Source organism: Mustela putorius, unplaced genomic scaffold (assembly GCF_011764305.1).
Source record: "Mustela putorius furo isolate JIRA1106 unplaced genomic scaffold, ASM1176430v1.1 tig00003845_pilon_pilon_pilon, whole genome shotgun sequence".
Classification (NCBI taxonomy): domain Eukaryota; kingdom Metazoa; phylum Chordata; class Mammalia; order Carnivora; family Mustelidae; genus Mustela; species Mustela putorius.
Window position 1 is genome coordinate 69,509,701 of NW_025421998.1, and position 26,920 is coordinate 69,536,620.

General features: G+C 42.1%; 1 protein-coding gene across 3 annotated transcripts in view; it reads right to left on the minus strand.

Annotated features, from left to right (window-relative positions):
• DOCK4 (dedicator of cytokinesis 4) overlaps positions 1 to 26,920 on the minus strand; it is a 437,391-nt gene that overhangs the window by 144,358 nt on the left and 266,113 nt on the right. For all 3 annotated transcript variants that reach the window (XM_004741945.3, XM_004741944.3, XM_004741943.3), the window contains exons 14-17: positions 23,148 to 23,272; positions 22,156 to 22,318; positions 16,032 to 16,138; positions 4,545 to 4,701 (exon numbers count right to left, since the gene is read on the minus strand). In XM_004741945.3, the coding sequence (XP_004742002.2) occupies positions 4,545 to 4,701; positions 16,032 to 16,138; positions 22,156 to 22,318; positions 23,148 to 23,272 (552 nt within the window). The remainder of the gene's footprint in view (positions 1 to 4,544; positions 4,702 to 16,031; positions 16,139 to 22,155; positions 22,319 to 23,147; positions 23,273 to 26,920) is intronic.

Genomic DNA, 26,920 nt, shown 5'->3' on the forward strand with positions numbered 1-26,920 from the left:
TAGGACCACACCCCGTCACCTAATAGTAAAATTTACAAGTCTCAGTGACAAAGAGAGAAATCCTGAAAGCAGCCCGGGAAAAGAAGTCTGTAACATACAATGGTAAAAATATTAGATTGGCAGCTGACTTATCCACAGAGACCTGGCAGGCCAGAAAGAGCTGGCATGATATTTTCAGAGCACTAAACGAGAAAAAACATGCAGCCAAGAATACTATATCCAGCTAGGCTATCATTGAAAATAGAAGGAGAGATTAAAAGCTTCCAGGACAAACAACAACTGAAAGAATTTTGCAAATACCAAACCAGCTCTACAGGAAATATTGAAAGGGGTCCTCTAAGCAAAGAGAGAGCCTACAAGTGGTAGATCAGAAAGGAACAGAGACCATATACAGTAACAGTCACCTTACAGGCAATACAATGGCACTAAATTCATATCTCTCAATAGTTACCCTGAATGTGAATGGGCTAAATGCCCCTGTCAAAAGACACAGGGTATCAGAATGGATAAAAAAACAAAACCCATCTATATGTTGCCTCCAAGAAACACATTTTAAGCCCGAAGACACCTCCAGATTTAAAGTGAGGGGGTGGAAAAGAATTTACCATGCTAATGGACATCAGAAGAAAGCAGGAGTGGCAATCCTTATATCAGATCAATTAGATTTTAAGCCAAAGACTATAATAAGAGATGAGGAAGGACACTATATCATACTCAAAGGGTCTGTCCAACAAGAAGATTTAACAATTTTAAATATCTATGCCCCCAATGTGGGAGCAGCCAACTATATAAACCAATTAATAACAAAATCAAAGAAACACATCAACAATAATACAATGATAGTAGGGGACTTTAACACTCCCCTCACTGAAATGGACAGGTCATCCAAGCAAAAGATCAGCAAGGAAATAAAGGCCTTAAACGACACACTGGACCAGATGGACATCACAGATATATTCAGAATATTTCATCCCAAAGCAACAGAATACACATTCTTCTCTAGTGCACATGGAACATTCTCCAGAATAGATCACATCCTCGGGTCCTAAATCAGGACTCAAACCGGTATCAAAAGATTGGGATCATTCCCTGCATATTTTCAGACCACAATGCTCTAAAGCTAGAACTCAACCACAAAAGGAAGTTTGGAAAGAACCCAAATACATGGAGACTAAACAGTATCCTTCTAAAGAATGAATGGGTCAACCGGGAAATTAAAGAAGAATTGAAAAAAATCATGGAAACAAATGATAATGAAAATACAACGGTTCAAAATCTGTGGGACACAACAAAGGCAGTCCTGAGAGGAAAATATATAGCGGTACAAGCCTTTCTCAAGAAACAAGAAAGGTCTCAGGTACACAACCTAACCCTACACCTAAAGGAGCTGGAGAAAGAACAAGAAAGAAACCCTAAGCCCAGCAGGAGAAGAGAAATCATAAAGATCAGAGCAGAAATCAATGAAATAGAAACCAAAAAAACAATAGAACAAATCAACGAAACTAGGAGCTGGTTCTTTGAAAGAATTAATAAGATTGATAAACCCCTGGCCCGACTTATCAAAAAGAGAAGAGAAAGGACCCAAATAAATAAAATCATGAATGAAAGAGGAGAGATCACAACTAACACCAAAGAAATACAAACTATTATAAGAACATACTATGAGCAACTCTACGGCAATAAATTTGACAATCTGGAAGAAATGGATGCATTCCTAGAAACATATAAACTACCACAACTGAACCAGGAAGAAATAGAAAGCCTGAACAGACCCATAACCAGTAAGGAGATAGAAACAGTCATTAAAAATCTCCAAACAAACAAAAGCCCAGGGCCAGACGGCTTCCCGGGGGAATTCTACCAAACATTTAAAGAAGAACTAATTCCTATTCTCCTGAAACTGTTCCAAAAAATAGAAATGGAAGGAAAACTTCCAAACTCATTTTATGAGGCCAGCATCACCTTGATCCCAAAACCAGACAAGGATCCCACCAAAAAAGAGAGCTATAGACCGATATCCTTGATGAACACAGATGCGAAAATACTCAACAAAATACTAGCCAATAGGATTCAACAGTACATTAAAAAGATTATTCACCACGACCAGGTGGGATTTATTCCAGGGCTGCAAGGTTGGTTCAACATCCGCAAATCAGTCAATGTGATACAACACATCAATAAAAGAAAGAACAAGAACCATATGATACTCTCAATAGATGCTGAAAAAGCATTTGACAAAGTACAACATCCCTTCCTGATCAAAACTCTTCAAAGTGTAGGGATAGAGGGCACATACCTCAATATCATCAAAGCCATCTATGAAAAACCCACCGCAAATATCATTCTCAATGGAGAAAAACTGAAAGCTTTTCCGCTAAGGTCAGGAACACGGCAGGGATGTCCATTATCACCACTGCTATTCAACATAGTACTAGAGGTCCTAGCCTCAGCAATCAGACAACAAAAGGAAATTAAAGGCATCCAAATCGGCAAAGAAGAAGTCAAATTATCACTCTTCGCAGATGATATGATACTATATGTGGAAAACCCAAAAGACTCCACTCCAAAACTGCTAGAACTTATACAGGAATTCAGTAAAGTGTCAGGATATAAAATCAATGCACAGAAATCAGTTTGCATTTCTCTACACCAACAGCAAGACAGAAGAAAGAGATATTAAGGAGTCAATCCCATTTACAATTGCATCCAAAACCATAAGATACCTAGGAATAAACCTAACCAAAGAGACACAGAATCTATACTCAGAAAACTATAAAGTACTCATGAAAGAAATTGAGGAAGACACAAAGAAATGGAAAAATGTTCCATGCTCCTGGATTGGAAGAATAAATATTGTGAAAATGTCTATGCTACCTAAAGCAATCTACACATTTAATGCAATTCCTATCAAAGTACCATCCATCTTTTTCAAAGAAATGGAACAAATAATTCTAAAATTTATATGGAACCAGAAAAGACCTCGAATAGCCAAAGGGATATTGAAAAAGAAAGCCAACGTTGGTGGCATCACAATTCCGGACTTCAAGCTCTATTACAAAGCTGTCATCATCAAGACAGCATGGTACTGGCACAAAAACAGACACATAGATCAATGGAACAGAATAGAGAGCCCAGAAATAGACCCTCAAATCTATGGTCAACTAATCTTCGACAAAGCAGGAAAGAATGTCCAATGGAAAAAAGACAGCCTTTTCAATAAATGGTGCTGGGAAAATTGGACAGCCACATGCAGAAAAATGAAATTGGACCATTTCCTTACACCACACACAAAAATAGACTCAAAATGGATGAAGGACCTCAATGTACGAAAGGAATCCATCAAAATCCTTGAGGAGAACACGGGCAGCAACCTCTTCGACCTCTGCCGCAGCAACATCTTCCTAGGAACAACGCAAAAGGCAAGGGAAGCAAGGGAAAAAATGAACTACTGGGATTTCATCAAGATCAAAAGCTTTTGCACAGCAAAGGAAACAGTTAACAAAATCAAAAGACAACTGACAGAATGGGAGAAGATATTTGCAAACGACATATCAGATAAAGGACTAGTGTCCAGAATCTATAAAGAACTTAGCAAACTCAATACCCAAAGAACAAATAATCCAATCAAGAAATGGGCAGAAGACATGAACAGACATTTCTGCAAAGAAGACATCCAGATGGCGAACAGACACATGAAAAAGTGCTCCATATCACTCGGCATCAGGGAAATACAAATCAAAACCACAATGAGATATCACCTCACACCAGTCAGAATGGCTAAAATCAACAAGTCAGGAAATGACAGATGCTGGCGAGGATGCGGAGAAAGGGGAACCCTCCTACACTGTTGGTGGGAATGCAAGCTGGTGCAGCCACTCTGGAAAACAGCATGGAGGTTCCTCAAAATGTTGAAAATAGAACTGCCCTATGACCCAGCAATTGCACTATTGGGTATTTACCCTAAAGATACAAATGTAGTGATCCAAAGGGACACATGCACCCGAATGTTTATAGCAGCAATGTCCACAATAGCCAAACTATGGAAAGAACCTAGATGTCCATCAACAGATGAATGGATCAAGAAGATGTGGTATATATACACAATGGAATACTATGCAGCCATCAAAAGAAATGAAATCTTGCCATTTGCAACAACATGGATGGAACTAGAGCGTATCATGCTTAGCGAAATAAGTCAAGCAGAGAAAGACAACTATCATATGATCTCCCTGATATGAGGAAGTGGTGATGCAACATGGAGGCTTAAGTGGGTAGAAGAATAAATGAAACAAGATGGGATTGGGAGGGAGACAAACCATAAGTGACTCTTAATCTCACAAAACAAACTGAGGGTTGCCGGGCGGGAGGGGGTTTGGGAGAAGGGGGTGGGATTATGGACATTGGGGAGGGTATGTGATTTGGTGAGTGCTGTGAAGTGTGTAAACCTGGTGATTCACAGACCTGTACCCCTGGGGATAAAAATATATGTTTATAAAAAAAAAAAAAAAAAAAAAAAAAAAAAAAAAAACAGCATTATACGTTACCATTTTGTGTGAGTTTTGTGGAACAGAGAAAAGATGTTATCCAAAAAGACTCCTTTGTGGCCTTAATGGCTTGATGATTATTTCCAAGAAGGATGCCCTTGGAAAAGGGAAGTTTGAGGTAGCGGGTAGTATCCTGAAGATTTGTGTTTTCTTCACACTGTTAAAAATATTAAAAACAAAATATAAAAGGGAGGGATAAGAGACCTCATGAAAATTACTAAGCATCATTTCCATTTCTACTGTTTATGAACTGGGAAACATTCCACACAGGATTACAAATAGAATTTGGCTTTTAAGTAAAATACAACAAAGACAGAGAGAGAAGGAATTAAGCATGGATTTTGGGCTGGGACCAACTTGGGTCCCTCTCCCAGTTTTGCTACTTCTCCCAGGAGAAGCTCTATCACATTATCTGGCCATGCAAGATCACTATTTCTATCTCTAAAATCTCGGTATATTGTCGTAAGAGTTAGGTTCCATAAAGCCTTTTGCACAGTGCCTAATACAGAGGAAGTACACAAGAAATCATATTTGCAGTGACCACAGCATTTTTAAAAAAATGTTTAAATTCTTCCAACATCTCATCTGAGGTTGCTACTGAACGCCTCCTTATTTCGAAAACTGGCAATTAAAGGAAACTGTTTTTCAGGGTTCTCTAAGAGTCCTACCATGAGAAAGAAATCCCTACTTCACAGAAGACACCAGCTAACAAATGTAAAAGGAATTACAGATTTAGAATATATAGTTTCATATCCCTAATGTAACTCTTTAGTTAAAGGTTGTCACTTGGGAATGCTAAAATCGGCAGGAAAATCGTTGGATAAAAAAATTGGACATTTGGGATGCCTAGTTGACTTAGTAGAGAATCCAACTCTTGATCTCAGGGTCAGGAGTTCAAGCCCCACATTATGTGTAAAGATTATTTGAAAAAAAAAAAGATAAGAATTGGACATTCTTATGACACCAATGCACTGACACATAGATTATGACGTCCCAGAAGCAAGGGGGCAAATATAACCACATGCACATGGTTGGGGGGGGGATCAGGTTGTCATAATACCGATGCAGGACAGGGCAAAAACACGTAACAGCATCCATAATGTATTCTTACTACAGATGCTGAACTGAATCTAGCACAACAGCAGCTTTCACTTCCACTTCACAGTCAACACAATGAACAGAATGACATGCTGAACAATACCACAGGGAAGCATCCAGAAAAATCCTAAAGGCAGCACTTTTTGCAGGATGCTTGGCTTTGTCTCTTCACGTCCAATGTCTTAAGAAAAAAAGATTGGTCTAGACAAACTAGCACCGAAGCTAAATATGACATTTGGTCCCAGATTTGGATCAAATCTGAAAAGAGGTTTTTGTTTTGTTTTTGAAATTATATACTGACTTAAGTTCTAGATGAGATTAAAAACATTAATGATTAGAAAATCATTAACTGAAAAAGTAGTGTACAAAATGTGAATATTACGAAGTAACGAAGATGTCCTTTAGCAGGTAAATGGATAAACTGTGGTTCATCCGAAAATGGACACTATTCAGTGCTAAACAGAAATGAGCTCTGGAGTCACGAAAAGACACACAGAGTGAAAGAAGTGAAAGTGAAAGAAGTACAAGAAGTCAATCTGAGAAAGCTCCAGACTGTATGATTCCAGCTATAGGACATTCTGGGAAAGGCAAAACTATGGGACAGTAAAATGATGAGTGGTTGCTAGAGGCCATGGGGCAGGGATGAATAGGCAGAGCACAGAGGATTTTTAGGGCACTGTCATATTATAATGGAGATATGTCATTACTCATTTGTCTGACCCACAGAATGTACTACATCAAGAGCGAATCTTAAGGTAAACTATGAACTTTGGGTGATTATGATACGTCAATGTAGGTTTTTAAAAAAAAAAAAAAAAAAAAGGTACCATGCTGGTGAGTGAGGTTGATAATGGAAGAGGCTATTCATGTGAATAGGAAGGCAAATGAAAAATCTATATCTTCTTCTCAATTTTATTATAAACCTAAAACTGCTCTATAATATCATTTGAGTAAAAAAATCCATGCAGAAAAATATCTAGAAGGATATATACTAGAGAATTAAGAGTTAACAACACCCAGATAATGAGAGAATTGTGTTTTTATTGTAAAGTAACTCTATACTTCTTGGTAATGATAAACATGATTTTAGGGGCACCTGGGTGGCTCAGTTGGTTGAATGACTGCCTTTGGCTCAGGTCATGATCCTGGAGTCCCAGGATCGGGTTCTGCATTGGGATCCCTGCTCAGCATGGAGCCTGCCTCTCCCTCTGACATTTCCTCTCTCATGCTCTCTCTCATACTCTCTCTCTCTCTCTCAAATAAATAAATAAAAATAAAGTCTTTAAAAAGTGACTTTAAACTACAGTTCTGAAAAATATTTTAACAGATATAGAACTACTATAACAGGTTATTTTGAATGTAAGTTTTAAAATTCACACGAACTTTATTTCTTTAAATATCCTCAAGGCTAGCATCTTGGTAACAGGTAAGAATTTAAGCACAAAATCCCCTTGGCATTCTAGAATACTGTGTGTGATTCATAAAGTATTTTTTAAATTTTAAATAATAAATCTTTAGGAAAGACCTAACACATTTAGAGAAAAGAATCAGATGACTACAAGATGTTCTTACTAGCACACCTGCCCTGTAACAAGAGTACCTATAAACACGATAAACAGCCTCTATAATTCTCTTCTAGTGTTACAACTCCAAATGCTTTCTTTTATTATTGGGAGATATTTCATGGAGACAGCAGAGTGCATGAACGACACGTATATGGTTTAGAGAATCATTGCCAAGTGAACACTTCAAATGCCTTCTTCAGAAAAAGTGCTTAGGCAAAGTAACATTTTGGAACCCTCGAACACTATCCCCTCCCATCTTGCTCTTGGTGTCAGGCCTTGGACCACCCCAAGTCATAGCATGACTCACAGCACCCTACACTGCCTCCATTTTCTGCCTGGATCTGGTCTATGGCGTCAGGAACACGGTCTGGTCTGCCGGCCCTCACCTGACTTGTGTTCCATCTGTCTAACCACCACTTACTGTGACACAACAGACATACTGTCCAGCTATTTCCAAGCCTTCTCTTCAGGAGCTGGAGCTGGCCCTAGTATGCTATGCTCCATCTGTTCACAGAAATTCTGCTCCTATAGATAGAGCTCTTATTCCCCCACCCATCAAATAATGGCCTAGTTCATGAGCCCTTCTGGCATGTTCCTAGCATTTCTGCTTGCTACAGTCATGTAGCTCCACTGGTAGTCATGGCCTGACCACTTCTGTGACTGAAGACATGATGGCTGTGTCATGTCCTTAGGGAGCACTGGGACTAGAAGACTTGGCTGCCTTCTCCTGGGTCACTCATTGTGGCCCCATGAGCGCCACCAGCAACGGTTTACCTCACCTCTCCTCCAGCCTGGGAAAGTCAAGACCTCAGCATCCGAGTCTGTCAGAGTTTTGACACCTTGACAATTGTCACAGCTCAAGTCTATCACTCTTAGTCAAGTGTAAACATAACCATTAACATAAATATTAGGACACAAAAGTTAATTCAAGATCTTCCGCCAAGAATACTGGGTGTGTGTGCATGTGCATGTGCATGTGTGTGTGTGTGTACTCATCAGGGAAGAGCTGGTGAAGAGAATTCTACCCATCTACTCAGTAAAGAAAAGCACATAATCACTCTTGGGTTTCAATGAACCTTTTGATGATAACATTTGCCAGAAGTTTGACACTGATTTTTTTTTTTCCCTAGGTGGGTGGGTGGGTGTGTGGGGGGGTCCAATAGGAGTCAAAGGAGATAATGCTAGGTATGGGGTTAGATTTGGAAGTTTTAATCTATTTCTGAAAAACTGCAGTGGCCTTGAGAAATTGTACGGAAAAATCTCACAGCACATCTTTTATTGTTCTCTGAGGTTCCCAGCATGCATCCTTAACACATAATACAAACACTGGAGACTTTAAAAGCAATCCAAGCAATTACCATTTAGGATGGTTTATTCCACATAAGGCCCTGCAAAGCACTTTATGTGCATTTTCTTATTCTCATAGCAACCTCAAGAGGCAGGACTCTGGAACCTGAGGAGCTGTGTGATTTGCTCGACATGACATTACTAGTAAGTGTCAGAGTCAGGATTTGAACCCAGGTTTGTGTTCAAAACTACTGCAGAACAGTGTCTCCTTCAAATGTTGTTTTAACCAAGTTTTGAGTTTTGCTCTAATTCAGTAAACATTTACTGATTTATAGGTAACATATTGAATGGTGGGTAAGGCTAAGAAAACCCAAAAGGTTCACTTCTCTAAAATAAAGGTCTGTGTGTGGGAGATACCCTGGGAGGCAGCTCAGAGTGGTCTGTGAAGCTGAAATGGCTCCGTGTCCAATCCGCCCATGAGCCCTACAGAAGGAACGGCTGGGCTCCATTCTGAAACCACGAATGGAACGAGGAAGGTCACATGCCCTGGATGCAGTGGGGAGCAAGGCCAAGTAGGAGCAGATAAGGCACGACACTGGAGCTTAGGGACCTAACAGGTGAGGTAGAGATCATCTGTCATTTCATCTGATGAAAGAGAACCAACTGTAGAGAAACTGGGTTGGGGAGCACTGAAGAGAAGTGGTGTTCCAGAAAGTCGGCCTCTAGGGCAGAGGCAGGTATCAGCAAACACTGAAGCCAAGAAGGTTCCCCCGCCTTTTATGAGGCCATGCACGGATGATTAGCAAAAGCCAGGCGGTGAGGAAGGAAGGGTCAGCAGTAAATCCCTCAGGCCTTCTTCAGCCAGACTGGAGAAGGGACTGTGCTGGGAGTACAACTCCGAAGCAGGGTAAGGGGGAGAGAAAATGGAAATGAACAACCCCACTCCGCAACTCTGAAGCTAAGAGTCCGTTAAGTCACCGAAAGAAGCTGGAAAACGATGTGCAGCACTGCCTGTGTGTTACTTGGAAATACTGATATGGAAGAGTCGGGGTTGCGTGTCCGCAGGCCTGTGAGTCTGAGACTGACCCCTGTGATGCTCCGGCCTTCCACAAAGCTCTAGTGCACACACGTGAGGCGTGGTCTCGTCACCAAACCAAGATCCAGTTACACCCCTCTACTAGATGAGCGGTTAAACACAAAGCACTTGCATTCTGGGGACACTTGGCCAACAACTGCTATGGGCATAAGGACAACTTTTTTCCATCACATCCGGGGCAGACGTGGAACAAGGCAATGAGGACATGAGAATGACAGAAACAAGACCATAGCCTCTTGAGGCCACTACCAGATTACAGGAACAAAACAATGTCATTGCCCCAGTAAAGGACAATATTCTGTGTTTCCTCGGATGGGCTGGGATCTGTGCAAGTCACCTCAAAATGGCGTGAAGTTAATTTATTACAATTTAGAGAGGAAGAATTGAGAACCAGCCCTCTGCTTTACTACACTTGAGACTGAAATCAGACCTGACAGGAGAAATGTGCTCAGACTCTCAGAGAAGAACTAAATGCAGGCTTTGGGAAGCCGTGGTGCTGTCTCAATGAGCTTTAAGAGGATACCTCTTAGCTTACAGTCTGTTCCTCTGCCCAGGGTTAAAACCAGTTGGCAGAACAATGGATGGTACATCCAGGCCAGCTTGTTGACCCAATGTCTTAGACATGTCACAGAGAGCTGCAATGGTCAGTCACAAGCAGTGTTCCAGAAACATGGTGCCTGCAGTAATACAAACTGTGTGACCAAGCGATGAGCATCTAAGTTTTATGCAGAAATACACTGGTACGGAAGTTTGTCATACGTTAATCACCTTAAGGGGTCTGTAATTTTTGTACTGCAGAAAGTACGGAGTTAAATTTTAAAAACACAGTAAGTTAAACAGTCCAGTCGGAACTGTATTTGACCAGTTAATCACAACCAGATTTAAACAGCTGTGGTAGGATAACACCTTCTTTTAGGGACTCTCTCAGTATGATTAGCCATTCTGGAGGATATTATTAAAAGTTTATTAAATTCTTATTTGTCAGTCCTTTAACTTGGTGTTAAGAATGTACCCAGGAAATAAACACAGTCCCTGTCCCTGAGGGCATGGAATGTCTGACCCCTGCACCTGAATACCCATGACAAAGCTGTGATAAGGGCCACCGGGTTCCAGGGGCTGGGGTTCCAGGGGCTGGGGACGGGGCTGCCTGACTTTCATAGAGAAGAAGAGGCGCACCCAGCAGGCAAGGCAGGAAAAGGCATATTCTGTGGACGAAATGGTAGCTATCAAGGTACTGGGAATAGGAAAGCACATACAGGAGAATCCGGGGCCAGGGGAATGAAGTGCCATGTGGGAGGCTGGACTGGACTCCCAAACAGAAAAATGATGGTAGTGGAAGAACTTGTGAAATTCAGGTACTGCACAAAGGTTAATTTAGTTTCAATAAATATGCTGTAGTTACGTAAGATGTTAACATAAGGAGAAGCTAGGTGAAGGGTATATGCGAATTTTCTGTACTATTTTTTCCAAATCTTCTGTAAGTCTAAAATATCTTAAAAATAACCTTCTTTTTTTTTTAAGATTTTTTTTTTTTATTGGACAGAGAGAGATCACAAGTAGGCAGAGAGGCAGGCAGAGAGAGAGAGAGAGAGGAGGAAGCAGGCTCCCTGCCGAGCAGAAAGCCCGATGCGGGACTCGATCCCAGAACCCTGAGATCATGACCTGAGCTGAGGGCAGAGGCTTAACCCACTGAGCCACCCAACCCCCCACCTTTTTTTTTTTAAGTACAGGTATATTCAGACAATGATAAAGACCTTAGTAAGTCTAGAACATGGGATTTCTCAATACAAAAAAGCCTTGGAACTGCCCTAGACCTCTCAGGAGAAACCGAAAAGGAAGGCTCCCATGGGAAGCTGCAGAATTTGAGGTGTCTGTGTCGAAGCCCGCTGTGGATGGTCAGGAGGCTAGTAGAAGCTCAGGCCTGGAAGTCTGGTGTGGCCGTCAGCACCAGAGGTGCGGTGATGAGCGAACCCATGGAAGTAGCTGAGACGGTTCGAGACCACAGGAGTCAGAGACGATGGCCAAGGATGAAATCCATGGTAACACCCAGGTGTAAGGAAAAAGACAGAAGGGTCCTCAAAGGGAAAAGAAGGATGAAACTCAGGAGAAAACCATCCAACAGACCAAAGAATGTGGGATTTTCAGGAAGGGTCATCAATGGTGTTACATGCTGCAAAGAAGTAAGAAAAGATTCTCAAAGTGGCCAGTGGCTTTAGCCACTTTCGGAAGACTGACCATGTCCTGGTATAATTCGTAAGACTGAAGGGGCTTTTTGGACGTCCCACTAATAGCTTTCAGTGCCAAGATCAAGTCCACCTATGAAGTTACCTTAGACTTTTTGTCTTTTTTTCTGTTCAGTATGGCACGTTTCTGTGTTAAGCGTATCAGCTTACTTCTAATTTTTAAAATGTTCTAGGTGTTTCATTTTTTTTAAGGTGTTTAATTTTTAATTTATCTCATGCTAAGTAATAAAACAAAGGTTATGTGACCCAGGTTGGGCACTAGTGATTTCAACAGAGAAAGTTCATTTGAACTTTGGGCACAGAAACAGCCTGAAGAGCAAATGGAACGCAAGGAGGTCGAGACTATGAGGGAAGACCAGCTTTTCATGGAGACGGAGGGTGACAGGAAGGGAAGGGGGAGGGAGTGGTCATTTGAAAAGGTTTTTGCTGGTTTTGTTTTTAAGAAAAAGGCTTGAGCGGGCCCATGATCTGAGAGAATACAGTCAGAAGAAAAGGAAACAGCTAGAGTTGCAGGAGGAAGAGGGGACAATGGGAAGAGCCGGGTCTCCGGGGAGTCGAGAGGGAGGGGGATCCTGAAGGAAGCAGGTGAAAAAATCAGGCTCGGAGAAGAGTCTTGGCCCATCGTCTGAGACAGGAAGCAGGAAGGAAGGGAAGGATGCCGGTAAGTTTGCAGGTGGCAGAGGAGAGAGCATGGGAAGTTAAGAAAGTTCCTGTCTGTTGGTTTCTGTTTCTCTGCTAAGTAGAGGGGAAGTGGGGGGGTAGGCAGAATGGTAAAATCTTGTAAACAGCTCTTGTTGGGGCTGATCTGTAGTAACTCATGGCCAACTGGGAACAATCACCCTTTGTAAGCTGCGTTGCAACTGTGTGACCTTGTCATGTGTCTCTCAGCCTTAATTATGATGGTTTTTATCAATAAGAAGTTTGAGGGGCGCCTGGGTGGTTCAGTGGGTTAAAGCCTCTGCCTTCGGCTCAGGTCATGATCCCAGGGTCCTGGGATGGAGTCCCAAATGGGGCTCTCTGCTCAGCAGGGAGCCTGCTTCCTCCTCTCTCTCTGCCTGCTGCTCTGCCTACTTGTGATCTCTGTCAAATGAATAAATAAAAATCTTAAAAAAAAAAAAAGTAAAAAAAGAGAAATAAGTTTGAAATTTTACGTAGTCAAAGGTTTTTTTTTTTTTTGTACCTAATTTCTAACATGTGAGCCATTCTTAGAAAGCCTCTCCTTTCCTCAATAGTATAAGATCGTAAAAATATTCAGTTGTATTTTTAAGGCTCTTACAAGTATTTTTTTTTAAAACCTTTAATCTGGCACTTGTTTTGGTCTAAGAAGCATGGTAGGAATCCAGCTCTTTCTTTTCCCCCAACACCCATCATGGTCATCTCAACACTACTTATTAAATGGGCTATCTTTTCTACTCAATGATTTAAAACCATTCCTCCTCCTTCCCCCCCACCATTTCCTACTTTTTTTTTAAAAATAGTAAATTCAAGGCTGCAATTATCAGCAGGCTGTGAGTTTTCCTGCCATGGCAGAAGAAGGATAAGCATTATGCTCAAAATATGTTTTTATAATCCTTATACTACAAGTGGCCTCAGGCTGAAACTGAACTTGCTGGCTCAGTACTATGAAAAAGAAAACCATGGTACCTACTAGACTAAAAACAAAAGTTGTTATACTTGGAGAGAATCCCACACCTCTTCAAAAAAGCAACACTGAATAACCTTAAACACAAGATAACACAGCTACTCAGGGTTCTTCTGTGGGCCTGATGCGTCCTGATGGGTCTCCTCAAAGCAGGTCTTCCCCAAATTAGACAGACACCATCCTGAGCCTCCTTTGTGGTTGAGAATTATCACTGCGAACACCTGCCTTTTAAATTGCTCAAGCTCAAATAAATACATTTTCCTATGTTTTATGGATCAGAATTCTGAATACTCCATGAAAACTTGTACAAGGGTCTAAGCAGATTCAAAGCTCTGCTTATGGGAAAAGTTTTACCCTTGCCAAATTATACCCAACAGTCCTCTGGTATCAGAGTAGAATGGTTCTCTGTCTGGGAATCGATGCCAGTTGAACTCCGAAGTGCTTCTGTAGAGAAGCAAGGCCTGCTACCTGTCCTCCTGGCACTTTAAGTATATGGAGTCTTTAAACACCAACTATGAATCTTGGTCTTATTTGTATTCATTTGGAGGGGTCAACCTGGACTTGACTGGACAGTTAGCACCTGCCCCCAACACTGTCTAACCCACAGGGGAGAAAGCCCATGCTTGATGTACCATATAAAAGGGATTCATCCTTCTATACATTATTGGGTAACTGGAGCTCAGTTTTAATTAACTTAGCCCTGCCTTTTCTGAGTCAAGATTTAATGTCACACAGAGGTAGCATCACAAACACTCACACAAAATACCATTACGTCTTTTGGAAAATTGTAGCTAAAGACATTGCCTGTCATGTATCTCACAAAAGGCACCTCCCACCTAATAGTGAGATAAGCCGATTGAGTTCCTCTGTTTGCTTTATTGATTACTTGAAGATTTTTTTTTTCTTTGTATTCTATCATTGTAAGCATCTTTAAGTTCCTTTTTGAAGTGGAGAGAACATAAGTGCCAGAAACAGAACAGACTTGAACTGTTTTGGTCACCACATTTCCAGTACCTAGAACAGTGCCTGTCATTTGTGGCCAACAAATGCGTTGAACAAATAACTAGAAAATAAAAGATTTAAAAAACATGCACATACATATCCATGCAGGTACCAGCATAAATGATGTGATGTGTTATGCACTGACACTCACTTTCTTAGGAATAATTCAAAGGTAAGGAAAGTTTTGTTTGTATCTCCTTCATTCATTTGGGGAATCTTTGTTGGCACATTGCATGTGCCAGCACCCCTGACGCAGGTGTTACTCTTACAGGATTCCTAAATCCACTGGAGTAAGCGGAGGGAACATCAGATAATTAGGGAACAGTATTAAGAGTACCATGGTAAGAGATGTGTCCAGATATCCAGAGAACTCACAGGAGAGTAGTTGGCCAGCTAGGACCACAGGGAGTGGGGGCCGGGGAGGGAGGACCATTCTTCTGATGCAGGGTGTGCTAAAGGTGCGCCTCCAAGGGTGAGCAGGAGTTAGCCACGAGGAGAGGCAGGGGAAAGCAGATCTCTAGGGGTGCCAAGGGCAGAGTCAGAGCAGAGAGAACCAGCAGCCAGTGGGAGCAGGAGCTAGAAGGAGCTGGAGGTGGTCATGGTATCAAGAACAGAAGGCTTCAGAAGTGATGTGGTTGGGAGTTGAAGCTTTATACATCCTGAGGGGTCTGAGATTTATTTTCTCAGCAATCAGGAGTTTTTTTTTGGGGGGGGGTGGTTAAACTGGGCAGTGTAAACTAGTCTGACCGGTGCCTTAGATGGGTCACCCCAACAGCTGATGAAACCTGGACCAGAGGGAGACAAGAGCCAGGGGGGCAGGACCACTTAGTGCAAGGGTGAGCTGGGAAGAGCCTGGGCTGTCATGTGATCACAGAAACAGAGAAATGCAAAAGAGAAGTGTTTTTGGAGGAAATTGTGTATTTTAATTCTGTGTTTTACAGTGGCTAGTATTTCTCTTCCATACTTTATTAGTACTAGTATTCCCAGATAATTTCTAAGGAGCTCTGGTTTTACTGATTTTCTTTTCATTGCCTACTACAGTCTACTTTGTTCCCAATGTTTTTATGGCGATTCTTGATGCACAAAATAGAAAGTGACAACTGCTGACATTGTTAGGACAGAGGACCACAGTATCTCTCCCTACTTAGTGAGAGCAGCAGACCAGAAACATGTAACGATCACCCTGTTAGGTTTACTCCTGGGGCACTATGGCTCTAGACAGGAAAGCATGTATTTACTGGAAATATTCAAAAACCTATTTTCAAGTTTACTGAATCTTCTTATAGCAACAGAAAGGACTTTAAGGTCAACACAGAGACTTACCCAGACATCTACACCTAAGTTAAGATAAAGATATAAATCATCTTTAAAACAGGCTTCATGATGACACAGAATATACAGACCATCCTTTCAAAAAGACTCCTTCCTAGCAATCTTCCAAACGAGTATTCTTTTCAGTCACTTCTTTCTCTTTTCCAGAGTGATAACAAGATAATGAGTTAATAATTCAGCCCTGTTTATCACAGCCCGCCGCCAGCATCTGACTGATGTTACCTTATGCACGATGAGCTCATGAGTGCCATCTGGAAGAGTCCTACCATCTTCCTGCATCAGGGGGACGAAGGAGAAACCAAACAATTTCTTCTCTCCTTTCTCCTTTGCTGTGAGAAAAGAGAGAAAGAATTATTTGCTTTTTAAAATGCCTGTTTATACACCTGTGTTCAGACTTGGACTGCCAACAAGCATGATCAAGAAAAACAACCCACGCTCACCAGTTTCCTCTACATAACAGAGAGCGCTTTTATGATGAGACCTCTACCTACAGTAGCCACCTTCCAACCCGTATTCCTGCCCTGTAGCCTGCAAAGGACACTGCCTGATGAATTTTCTTCACGGGACTCACTATCTGAAAATACATTTTTAAAAAATTTCTGGATTGTCTGTTTTTTCTCTTCATCTCCTATCCTCCAGCCCCAGCCATAAGCATCACTGAGGGCAGGATTCTTCTATGTTATTTTATTCTAAACTTGGTACCTCAAAGAGTGCCAGGAACATAGTAGGTTCTCAGTAAGTATATGTTAAATCCATGAACAAGTGAATGAATGGACGTGAAATTTGATGTTTTGCTTATTACTGATGCAAAGGTGGTTTCTAGGCTCTGCTTGGCCTATGACAGAACTTTCCCTGTGTCTACATGTGTGATGAGGACAGAGAGCCCTGTAGAAGCTACTTCCTTGGGATCTTAGACATGTGGATAAACAACATGAACTGCTACCTGTAGTTTAAGAAGAGCCTATTACAGTAGTATTCTGGAAGCTGGACATGGGGCCGTGAGGTTTTCATATGCCTAATGAAGAATTACAAGGGCTGGAAAGGTTGAGGGTCATTGGCAATTATGTACAGAGAAGGAAACTGACATCACATGATATTAGGGAACTTGCTCTAGATCTTGAGAACCATTCCAATTCTTTCTACCAACTTCCTTCTTCTCCAAAAATGGAGAAAGCATTAAAAAGCAACTGGTTGGTTCAACTTGACTGTCTCCTTGTATTTAGATGTTCAGGAGCAAGTTCCTGGGCCTGCAGCCTATCCTGGGTGGGACGGTTATTCTTTCCCACACAGAGGAGGAAGTGGAGCATTATACTTAATAGAAGAGTTCAGCTCTGGGAAAGCAGTAAGGTCTGAGCTAGAGGAGTTAGATATGGTGACCTTGAGGATCAGACAAGAGACTTCAGCAACATATCATTCCCTCACGATTGCTTCTGCCATTTCACCACGGGGAAGTGGGACTCCACATAGAGAACAGTAATTTTGGCTTGGTGGTTTTGGCCCCTAGCATGAGGACATCCCCGAAAATGTGATTCTAGCAAAGTATTTTTTTCTAAAGTCATTAATTTCAACCCCAGAGAGAAACTGGGAAAATATCACTGTTCTTTGAAGTTAAGTGAAAATCACAGTGAAGATCTGTAGGATGAGATTTCTACATCAGTGAGAGTGCTGGCTATGGAACTGAAGATTTGGGGGAAAAGACGTACTTAGAAGTAATTTCCCAAGTTAATGTGACTATCTTTTTGTGTCATTTTTGGTATTTAATTTGGAAGGTAACAGGAGTCTGTGAATGAATAAAATTAGCAAAGGTAAGAAAAAAAGCAATGGTTTCCCTGAATTTGTCTTTTGTTATAAAAGAAAAATAAACACCAAAGTTTAAAGTCCATGGCCTTTTGCCCTGAGCTTCTAGATCAGCATTAATAAGCTGATGTGACCCCCTCTTTTTACTAATAAAGACCCTACGTTTATGGATTCTACCTCCTAACTTTCCAGTCCGCCCTGATATCCCAAACCCAACAACTGTGCCCTGGGACCTCCAATTTACTGACCTCCTTCCCCAGGCCTCTCCAGCCTCACTTCCCATTTCTAGGCTCCATCCTTCTAACCACTGTGAATCCTGTCTACCCACTACTCCTCCACACTTCCCATTATTATAAGGTAGCACTACACCGGGCTGAAACACAACCTGCACTTTAGTCTACACCTGCGCCACACTAATCTCACTTTAATTAACACACATTAACCACAGATGGGCCCTGAGCTGGGCAGATTTGCCGCATTTTCCTACCATCTCACCTTTTGACTTTTGAGACAAGGGATTTCATCCATCCTCTTCCCTTCTCAAGCCGCCAAAACCTCAGCATGGTCCTCACTCTCAGCAGACACGCAGAGGACCCCCACACGTTCCGCCCATTACCCCACCTGCATGGGCCCTCCTGCACTATTGCCCAAACTGTCCACTTAACCCGGAGCACTGGACCCCATGCTTCCCTTCCTCAAGGGCACTGCTCCTACACTTGTCCCCTCTCTCTTCTACACATCAGTTTGTTCTCTCTACTGAATCATTTGCACCAAACATGTTTTAGAACTCCAACTTAGGAAAAAATCCCTCCCATGACCCACCATTCCATCCCATTTCTCTGCTCTCTTGTAGTCTCTTTTTTTAAGATTTTATTTATTTATTGGACAGAGAGAGAGATCACAAGTAGGCAGAGGGTGGTGGGGGGGAACAGGCTCCCCGCTGAGCAGAGAGCCCGATGTGGGGCTTTATCATGACCTGAGCTGAAGGCAGAGGCTTAACCCACAGAGCCACCCAGACACCCATCACTTGTATTCTTTATAGCAAAGTTTTGGGAAGATCTGTCTGTACTTACTGCTGCCCTTCCTTTCCTCCACCTCACTCTTGGACAAACTCGCACCAGGCTTTCATCACCACCAATCCACTAAAACCACCTGTCAGGTTCAATGACTTCCATGATGCCAAACTGGGTGATGATCACTCTGTCCTCCATTTACATGATTTATCACTGGCACCTGACATAGCAGATCAATTTCCTTTTGAAAACCTTTCTTCAGGGCGCCTGGGTGGCTCAGTGGGTTAAGCCTTTGCCTTCGGCTCAGGGTCCTGGGATCGAGGCCCGCATTGGGTTCTCTGCTCAGCAGGGGGCCTGCTTCCTCCCACCACCACCCCACCCCACCCCCGCTCTCTGCCTGCCTCTCTGCCTACTTGTGAACTCTCTCTCTGTGTCAAATAAATAAAAAAAAATCTTTCTTCAATTAACTTCCTGGCTTCTATTCCTGGATTCTCCTTCCACCTCATTGGCTATTCTGTCTTAATTTCCTTAGTGGCTTCTTCTCATTCTCCCAAGCTCTCAATGTGGAAGTACCCCACAGATCCGTTCTTGGACTTCCCTTTCCTATATAACCTTACTGTTTAAGATCACATCTGGTGTCATGGCTCTGAGAATCAGGGTCATCAGTGATATGCTGGAGCTGGCCCGTCGTGGCTTGCAAGAGTTGGCAATGTGCATCTTTTCCCAACTCCAAGTTCAGTGATGGTCATGTTGGGAGCTTGAATTTGGCCATGATGGGGGTATTTACTCAATGGAAGTCAGCAAATCCTCTAATTCAGGGCTCCCTTCTCCCCCAGCTCAAGTGCTGGTTATTAAATATTTACTGTACACCACTGAACTCTGTGTCCTCCTTCTCAAGTTTAAGTCTCTAGCATGGATAGCATTCAATGGTCTATCTGACATCTTGAATGTTTAGGAGACCTCACAGATTTCACATGCAATGTTTGGTTTTTGCTCTCCAAAAAGGTTTTTCCTGTTACCCTCCCCACTTCAATAAATGATCACTTCATTCTCAGGCCAAAACCTTGGGGGTCATCCTTGACTCTTCTCCTTCCTTCAAGTCTGGTCTATCAATAAATCTGTGAAAAAGAATTGACCTACTATCATTCTAATGCAAACCATTTTAACTGGGAGGACTGCTGAAGTCTGTTGGTCTTTCGGTTCCCACCCACAACCCATCACACAAAAGCAGACCAGTGCATCTTTAATCTAAATCCTTTTATGGCACTCCTTGCTCCAAACAAAGTCTGAAGTCTTGCCCATGACTTACAAGGCAATGTGGGATCTAGCTCCCTCCCTACGTCTCTGGCCTCATCTCCAAACTCTCTCAGCTGCTCATTCTGGCCTCCTTGATATTCCTTGAATTGCCAAGCATGTTTCAACCTTAGGTGTTTTATATTTACTGTTCTCTCTGCCTATAACTTTCTTTCCCCAGACACCCAAACGCTCATGCCTTTATTTCTTTCAGCTTGTTGCTGATACATCTCATTATTGGAGAGCTTCTCTCTGACTGCCCTTTGTAAAACAGCATCACAGCAACATCCCTTTCCAGCACCTAATTCCAGTGTAATCTTCTTTACTAAGCTTAGAACAGCCTGATACACTACCATGTAATTATTTGCTCAGATACTGTCTGTCTTCCCTTCTTAGCAGGAAACCTCTATGAGAGGAGATATTCTGTTGTGCTTACTCATGTATCTCCAATGCCCAAGGAAGTGCTGGACACATAGGAAGTGTTCAGGAAACATGTGTTTTATGAATAAAACATACTTCTTAAATAAATATACCTACACAGGGGCACCTGGGAGACTCAGTCAAGCATCTGCCTTTTGACTCAGGTCATGATCTCAGGGTCCTGGGATGGAGCCCTGTGTTGGGTTCCCTGCTGAGTGGGGAGTCTGCTTCTCCCTCTCTCTCTGCACACCCCCCTCCCCACTGCTTGTGCTTTCTCTCTCTCAAATAAATAAATAAAATCTTGCTTTCTCTCCTGCTTTTGCTCTCTCAAATAAATAAATAAAATCTTAAAATACACACAGACACACAGAAATATTTGGGAGCTCATGTGATTAAGTAATTGCTCTGATTATTCAATTTATGGGACTATGGGGATTTTTCTCCTTCATGCTTGTGCTGTTTCTTCTGAACCTTAACAATGAATATTCAAAACCCAAACTGACACTGTGAACAATGTTTGAAATATAAGGACAAGAGGACAGATCTAATGGGTTTTCCTGAAAATTGCCTTTCTTCCATTTTCCAAGTTCTGAGTTAAAATAAATCTTTCCAAATGCTCTTTCTTCCTTTTCTCTCATTTCATCTTTACTTTTCTCTCTCTTTTTTTTACCTTAAAGCTCAAAGCTTGTATTAGCTTGACTGAGAATTTATAACAAAGACTAGGGAAGGTATGCTATGGCATCATTCCAAGTGCTTTCCGTTTTGCCACTCTAAATCCTTCCCATAACCCTCCTCTGGGAATTTGGGAGAATGGTAAGACCTTGCTAGTCATCTCCCGACATTCTGAAACATCCACCAAAGAATAATTACTGGAGCTCCCTGAGCCAGTTCCAAAATATGCCATCATCCTTGCAATAGACAGTCGTCCTCTCTCTGAATCCTGGGTGAATTACACGGCACTCAGGAGAGGTCACCGCATATCTACTGGCAATGGCCCATTCTTTCCAGACTAGAGAGGAGCCTGCTGCTTCTCTAGTAGTGATTCCTCTGGTAGTGTCCAAGTTATACTTCAGAGACACAGGGACACCAGAAGATGGGAGTGGGGGCTTGAGAGGGTGGTAAAGAGTGCAAAAAAATTAAAGTAGAGATGTCAAGAAATGACAATTTTAGGGACAGTGGTGTTCATATGGGCAAATCCTGGATCATCTCTCCATTTTGGGTTTTTTCAGTTCTGTAAAACAAAGCAATTACTTCACATCATCTCTAAGGCCTATTTGACTGACATTACCTGTCATTTGAACACTGAGACTGCACGATGATGCAGATATAGGCAAATCAGATATCACTCTGAGCCAATCGGAAGCTCTCCTGGGGACTTCCCAGGCCCAGAAAGGTCCTCCTGGGTTCCCCTGAGCCAGTGTGAGAGCTGGGTGAGCTCGTGGCTGGAGAACAGCAGATGGGTTAGGACTACCTAAGCTCCCCTGAGTCAGACAAGTTTTTGATTCTGTGAATCCCCTTTCTGTCTCATCTTTCCAGACTATGAAACTGATGAACTCATTTTTATGAAAATGAATGATTTAAGGAGAACCCTGCAGACTTCCCTATGTATTGTTTCCCTCCTTTTCCTTCCTGAATGTTTCCACAGAGGTTATTGGTTCTTCGAGAAGTGAGCCCACTCACCTCTCAGGACTCCACTGACCTTCACCTCTCCCTCTAGAAGGTCTCTGCTTTGTTACCCTGTCTGCAGATTAGCCCACACTGTCAGTACAGCTCAGCAAGCGCCTTACCCCAGCACAACAAAGCCAGCCCCAAGAAACACTTACTGGAACAATGCCGAAATTCAAAGCGGATGTGCGCGCCCCTGAATTTATCCACAGGAATGGGAAGTTTGAGCAGTTCGGACCACCTGGGACTGTTGTTATGATAAAGCACGAAGGAGTGGTACTCACTAGCTGGCAGCTCTCCAGAGCCGAAGGAGATAAAATCCTAACAAAGGAAACACGCGGGTTAAAGACAGCTTCATTTAGAGATTATCTGAAAAACAGCAGAGCAATTGCTTTGCTCTATCTGCCTGCTCCCCAAACGGCACTTCATGGAGAATGACCTCCCCACCCCGTCCTTTGCAGGGCTGTTTTACACCTGCTTCTGCCAGCGGCTGTTTCTGCTTAATGCCCATGCACATCTCCCAGGGCCTACTGTGCTGGGGGTGGACCTTGGGGACAAGTACGAGATGGGCAACTGCACGCCCAATTTGGAGTTCAACTACGCGGCAAAGTCCTCAGCCTGCCGCTGTCACAAGCCGGTTCTGTGCCTCCCTGGGAAATGCAAGAAGCTGCAAGGCTCACACAAAACACTTCTTGCATACAGGAACCTGGTATCACCACCCCAATCAGTAACAGCTCACTTGTCAGGCCCTATTTTGATCAAAAGGAAAATATATGGGATGAAATGTGGCAGTTTTTATTTATTGTTTTTAAACAGTCGCCAAAGACCAAGTGTTCATCTCCAAAACTAGGACAGACGAAAGAGGGAGAATGGAATGACAATAAAAACGCGACATTTAAAGAAGAGCTGCTGTGAGGAAATTACTGCCACAATTCATGAAACAATCCAACTGTAAAACCTTTTTGTTTCTCTACTTGCTTTTCTGGAGGGTATTTCAGTGATGAGAAAAAGGGAAGAAAAGTACACAAGGGTAGAGGAGAAAGGTCAGATCGAAAAGAATGCAAACCAGAAATTAACTGATGACATTGAAGGTGAACCCAAAATGATGACGTGGGATTGTTTTACCATCAAGGACCCAGCAGGCACATACCTTTAAGATCTGGCCACTACTCTCCACAATGAACATGGTCACTTCCACATTTCTGGCCACGCTCTTCCCTCCTTTCTCAAATTCTCCCCTTTCTATAGTGATGTATAAATCATTTCTCATTTCACCTAGTAGGAAAATTAAAACCATGTTTATATATATGTGTGTGTGTGTGTGTGTGTGTGTGTGCACGCGCATGTGTGTGCACACGCGAGTATGAAACTAGGAAGTGTAGTAAAATACACAATCAAGAAAAGCCTTAGTCCATAAAATGTACTGTGATAGCATACATATAAAAGTAAAAATATTATACTTACACTTCTATATAAGGGTCCCCACCCTCATTGCCAATATCCAAGAGAAGTGAAGGCCAGCTTCTGCTGGTCTGAATTTGCAATACTAAAAATGTTCGGTTAGGAGGTGAGTGCAGGGATTGCGTAGGAAGGTGTTGTCAAGTTTCACCATTTTTCAATATTTTCCTCATTTCATTTATGAGGTGTGATTACAAAATGACAGCCTAGCAGGGTGGCTCAAAGAAGCCAGTCTTAATACTTTATAGACACAACACTTTAAAAGTAGAAGAAATACCCAAATGGAATAAAATGACAGGACTGCAAAGGGTAGAGTTACAATTTAAATCTTTTTCAAAATTCGTGGACAAAATGATCTCACTGCTGAAAGAATCCAGGTTAGTGCTTTATGAACACAGATGTAGAATAATTCAGTTATGCAGACAAACTTGGCTTCACATTCCTTACCATAACGCTATAAAACAAATAAGATTCAAACTGACATAGTCTATGAGTGCGTATGCCATTTATTTTTTTTTCTCCATTGGTGACTTATAAAATTTACTGCTCCAAGAAAAAAGAGAAATTTGATGCCAAGGAGCAAACTTAGGCAAACAGGCTAAAAGAATGTTTTTCCTTTCCTGTAAGAATTAAGGGTAAGTGGTGAGTGACTAGGGAAGTGAGAAAGAAGTAAACAAACCATTACCATAAAGTTTTTGAAGATTAATACTGGTAAGGTCAGCAGAGTTGAATTCACTTTTACTTAACATAGTTTTCAAACATTAGAAGAATACTGTCAATACCCTTTTTTTTTTCTCTAATAAAAAAGTTCTCCATAAAAAAAAGCACAGATCACTAGAAGGAACAATAACCATACAAATAAGCCCACAACTGGGAGATTTAGAAAACTTCCTGACCAAAGCGTGTTCAAGAAAATATTCTAGCTTTCAAAACCATGGGGGAATACCAGTGTGACTGGTCACTTTCCTCCACGAAGACCAACTTTTGATGATGGCATCATTTACGAATGACCCAAGCTGACCGGGAAACAGACAGCCCATAAAAGAGAGAAAATGAGTAAGTCCCAAAAAGGATGAAATCGAAACCACCCTTTACAAAGAGCATGTAAAAAAATACATGGGAATTAACGGATATAGTGGTCTCTGGCTTATGCATTTCTAGTAGTCTCAGACAAATCGATTTGGAGAGGCAACGATCTTGGAATTCCTGGAGGAAACCAATGTGTTTCACCATATTTAAAATTAGATCTATACGCTTTATAACTGTTTTGTTTGAACCATCTCTTTTGTTTTAAATTTGTACAGAATGGCCCGGTAAATTTTTATAAGCTTGTTTGATTTTGTTATTATATGCATTCATTACTATACACATACGCATCCTTAATATAAACTCATTCTAACAATTTAATAATCCCATTACAAAACGAATGGTACATTCACAGGCTCTGTCCTCTGAATCAACCAATTTCAATCAAATCAAAATAGGCCTGGTACGCTAAATGGTCTGCACACGTGTTCTTTCAAGAATATGTCTGGGAGGAAATTCTTGACAATAGTGTCCCCACTAACAGATTTGGCAGATGGAAAAGCAACACTCAGTTCAAGGTAGTTGAGAGCAAAAGATGTCTGTTAACAAGAATTCAATTCCTTTGCTTCTTAGAGTAGGTGACACGTAATGAGCGGCTCTGTTTACGAACAGACTACAGCATACGCTGATTAATGGGAAGTATAGCTACAGGGTATCTACCTTAGGAAGTTCTCAGAATGAGTCATTAGCTAGTCCAAACCACATGGGATTAACTGTCCTGCAAAATGAAGAGTGTTTCTTGGGGAGGGGCCTTCCATGCTCAACTTTTGAAAGGAATGGCCACTCTGACTTTAGCAAAGGCAAGAGAGGATGAGGGAGGTTCGCAAGGTGACCAGTTCTCCCCAGGCTGTAGGCTAGGCCTGAAGGAGGAACGGGGGTGGTGGGGAGAGGAAGGTAGCGCCAGTGTTAGGAAATTCTGCCTCCATGTAGTCATTCAGCAAAGATATTCTGAGCTCCCACTATGGGCCAGATATTATTCTAGGCCAGGTAGACACAGCTGTGAACAAAGCAACAATCCTTTTCCCACAGTTAGGATTCTAGGAATGGGGAAGTCTTTAATAATGAAGTCAAATATATAGCATGTTGAATAATAATAGGAAGTGGTGGGGATAAAAGTAAGACCAAGAAGGGGCATAGGGACTGCTGAACGGCGGCAGAGGGGATGTCATGTGAGGAAAGACCTCTGAGGAGATGAGAGGTCTGAGGAAACGATGCTGTAGTTCGATCAAGGAGCAAGGCTGGAAATGGCATCGGCTTCCTGAATCGATCCCCAAAGCCTGTTTCGCTTATACCACAGCTGAATTCTTCCGTCTCTTCTGATTTCAGAAACGTTCAAAGAAGCCTAAAGCATTCAGAGTTACAGGAAGATCGGAATAAAAGATCTGATCCGAGTCTCTCTCTCGCTCCCTCACGCTGCTCTCTGCTCCATGTGCCTGAAGTCTGAACAGGGTAATATGAACCTCTGGGCCTCAAGATTATTAAATATTAAAAATTATTAAAATAGGGGTAGGAGGGACAAGAAGACTACTTTGTTATGTTAGGCTGTGTCTCTGACTTAGAGAAGAACTTCAGAAATACACACATTCATAAATGTGCAACGCCTTTTTCTCTTGCAAACCTTTTAGACTCAAGTAGGATGTGTCTGAAAAGAGAACACAGAGCAAGGAGAACATTTCTCCCAAATGATATTCTACATGCGTCTCCCCAGGAATTCTGCGGCTTGCTGCGTTCTAATACCGCAAGGTACCCACCTTGCCAAGATAGGCGGCAGGAAACAGTTGAAACATGTGCTAATTAAAATCAATACACTTGAGGTCAGCTCTGGAGAAAACTAATAAGCCCAAATGGCATTAAGAAAGCATCTTGGGTAATGAAGAGAGCAACCATAAAGTGAGCAAGAAATGGAGTCACAGCACTAGTGCGAAAAACTACTTTCCTGACAATGTTTATTAACACCCTGCACCTCTCAAATTTAACACTCTGTAAATTTGATGGGCAGAACACTTTCTTCTGTTCAGCAGGCCCACAGGTTCTGCCCATGTGAGGGCTTCTGAAAATATCACTGTAGACAGAAAAAAATGTAAGGTCACAACAGTGGGACCAAATACAAAAGAGTTCAGTGACTGCATCAAATGGGGTTGATTTATGGCTTGACCTCAAGAGCCAAGAGGCTTCTACCAGTAGCTGTGAACTCCCTGTGTAAAGCCCGGTAGCGTAAGCTCACATCAAGTAAACCACTGCTCTCAGCTACGGGCTGATCAGGGGGCCTTAATCTGCGCTGGATGTTTGTTAACATTTATGGAACTGGACAAGAAAAGTTTCTGTCCCTTCATCAAAAACAAGTCAACATGGGGGGGGGGGCGGTGCCTGGGTGGCTCA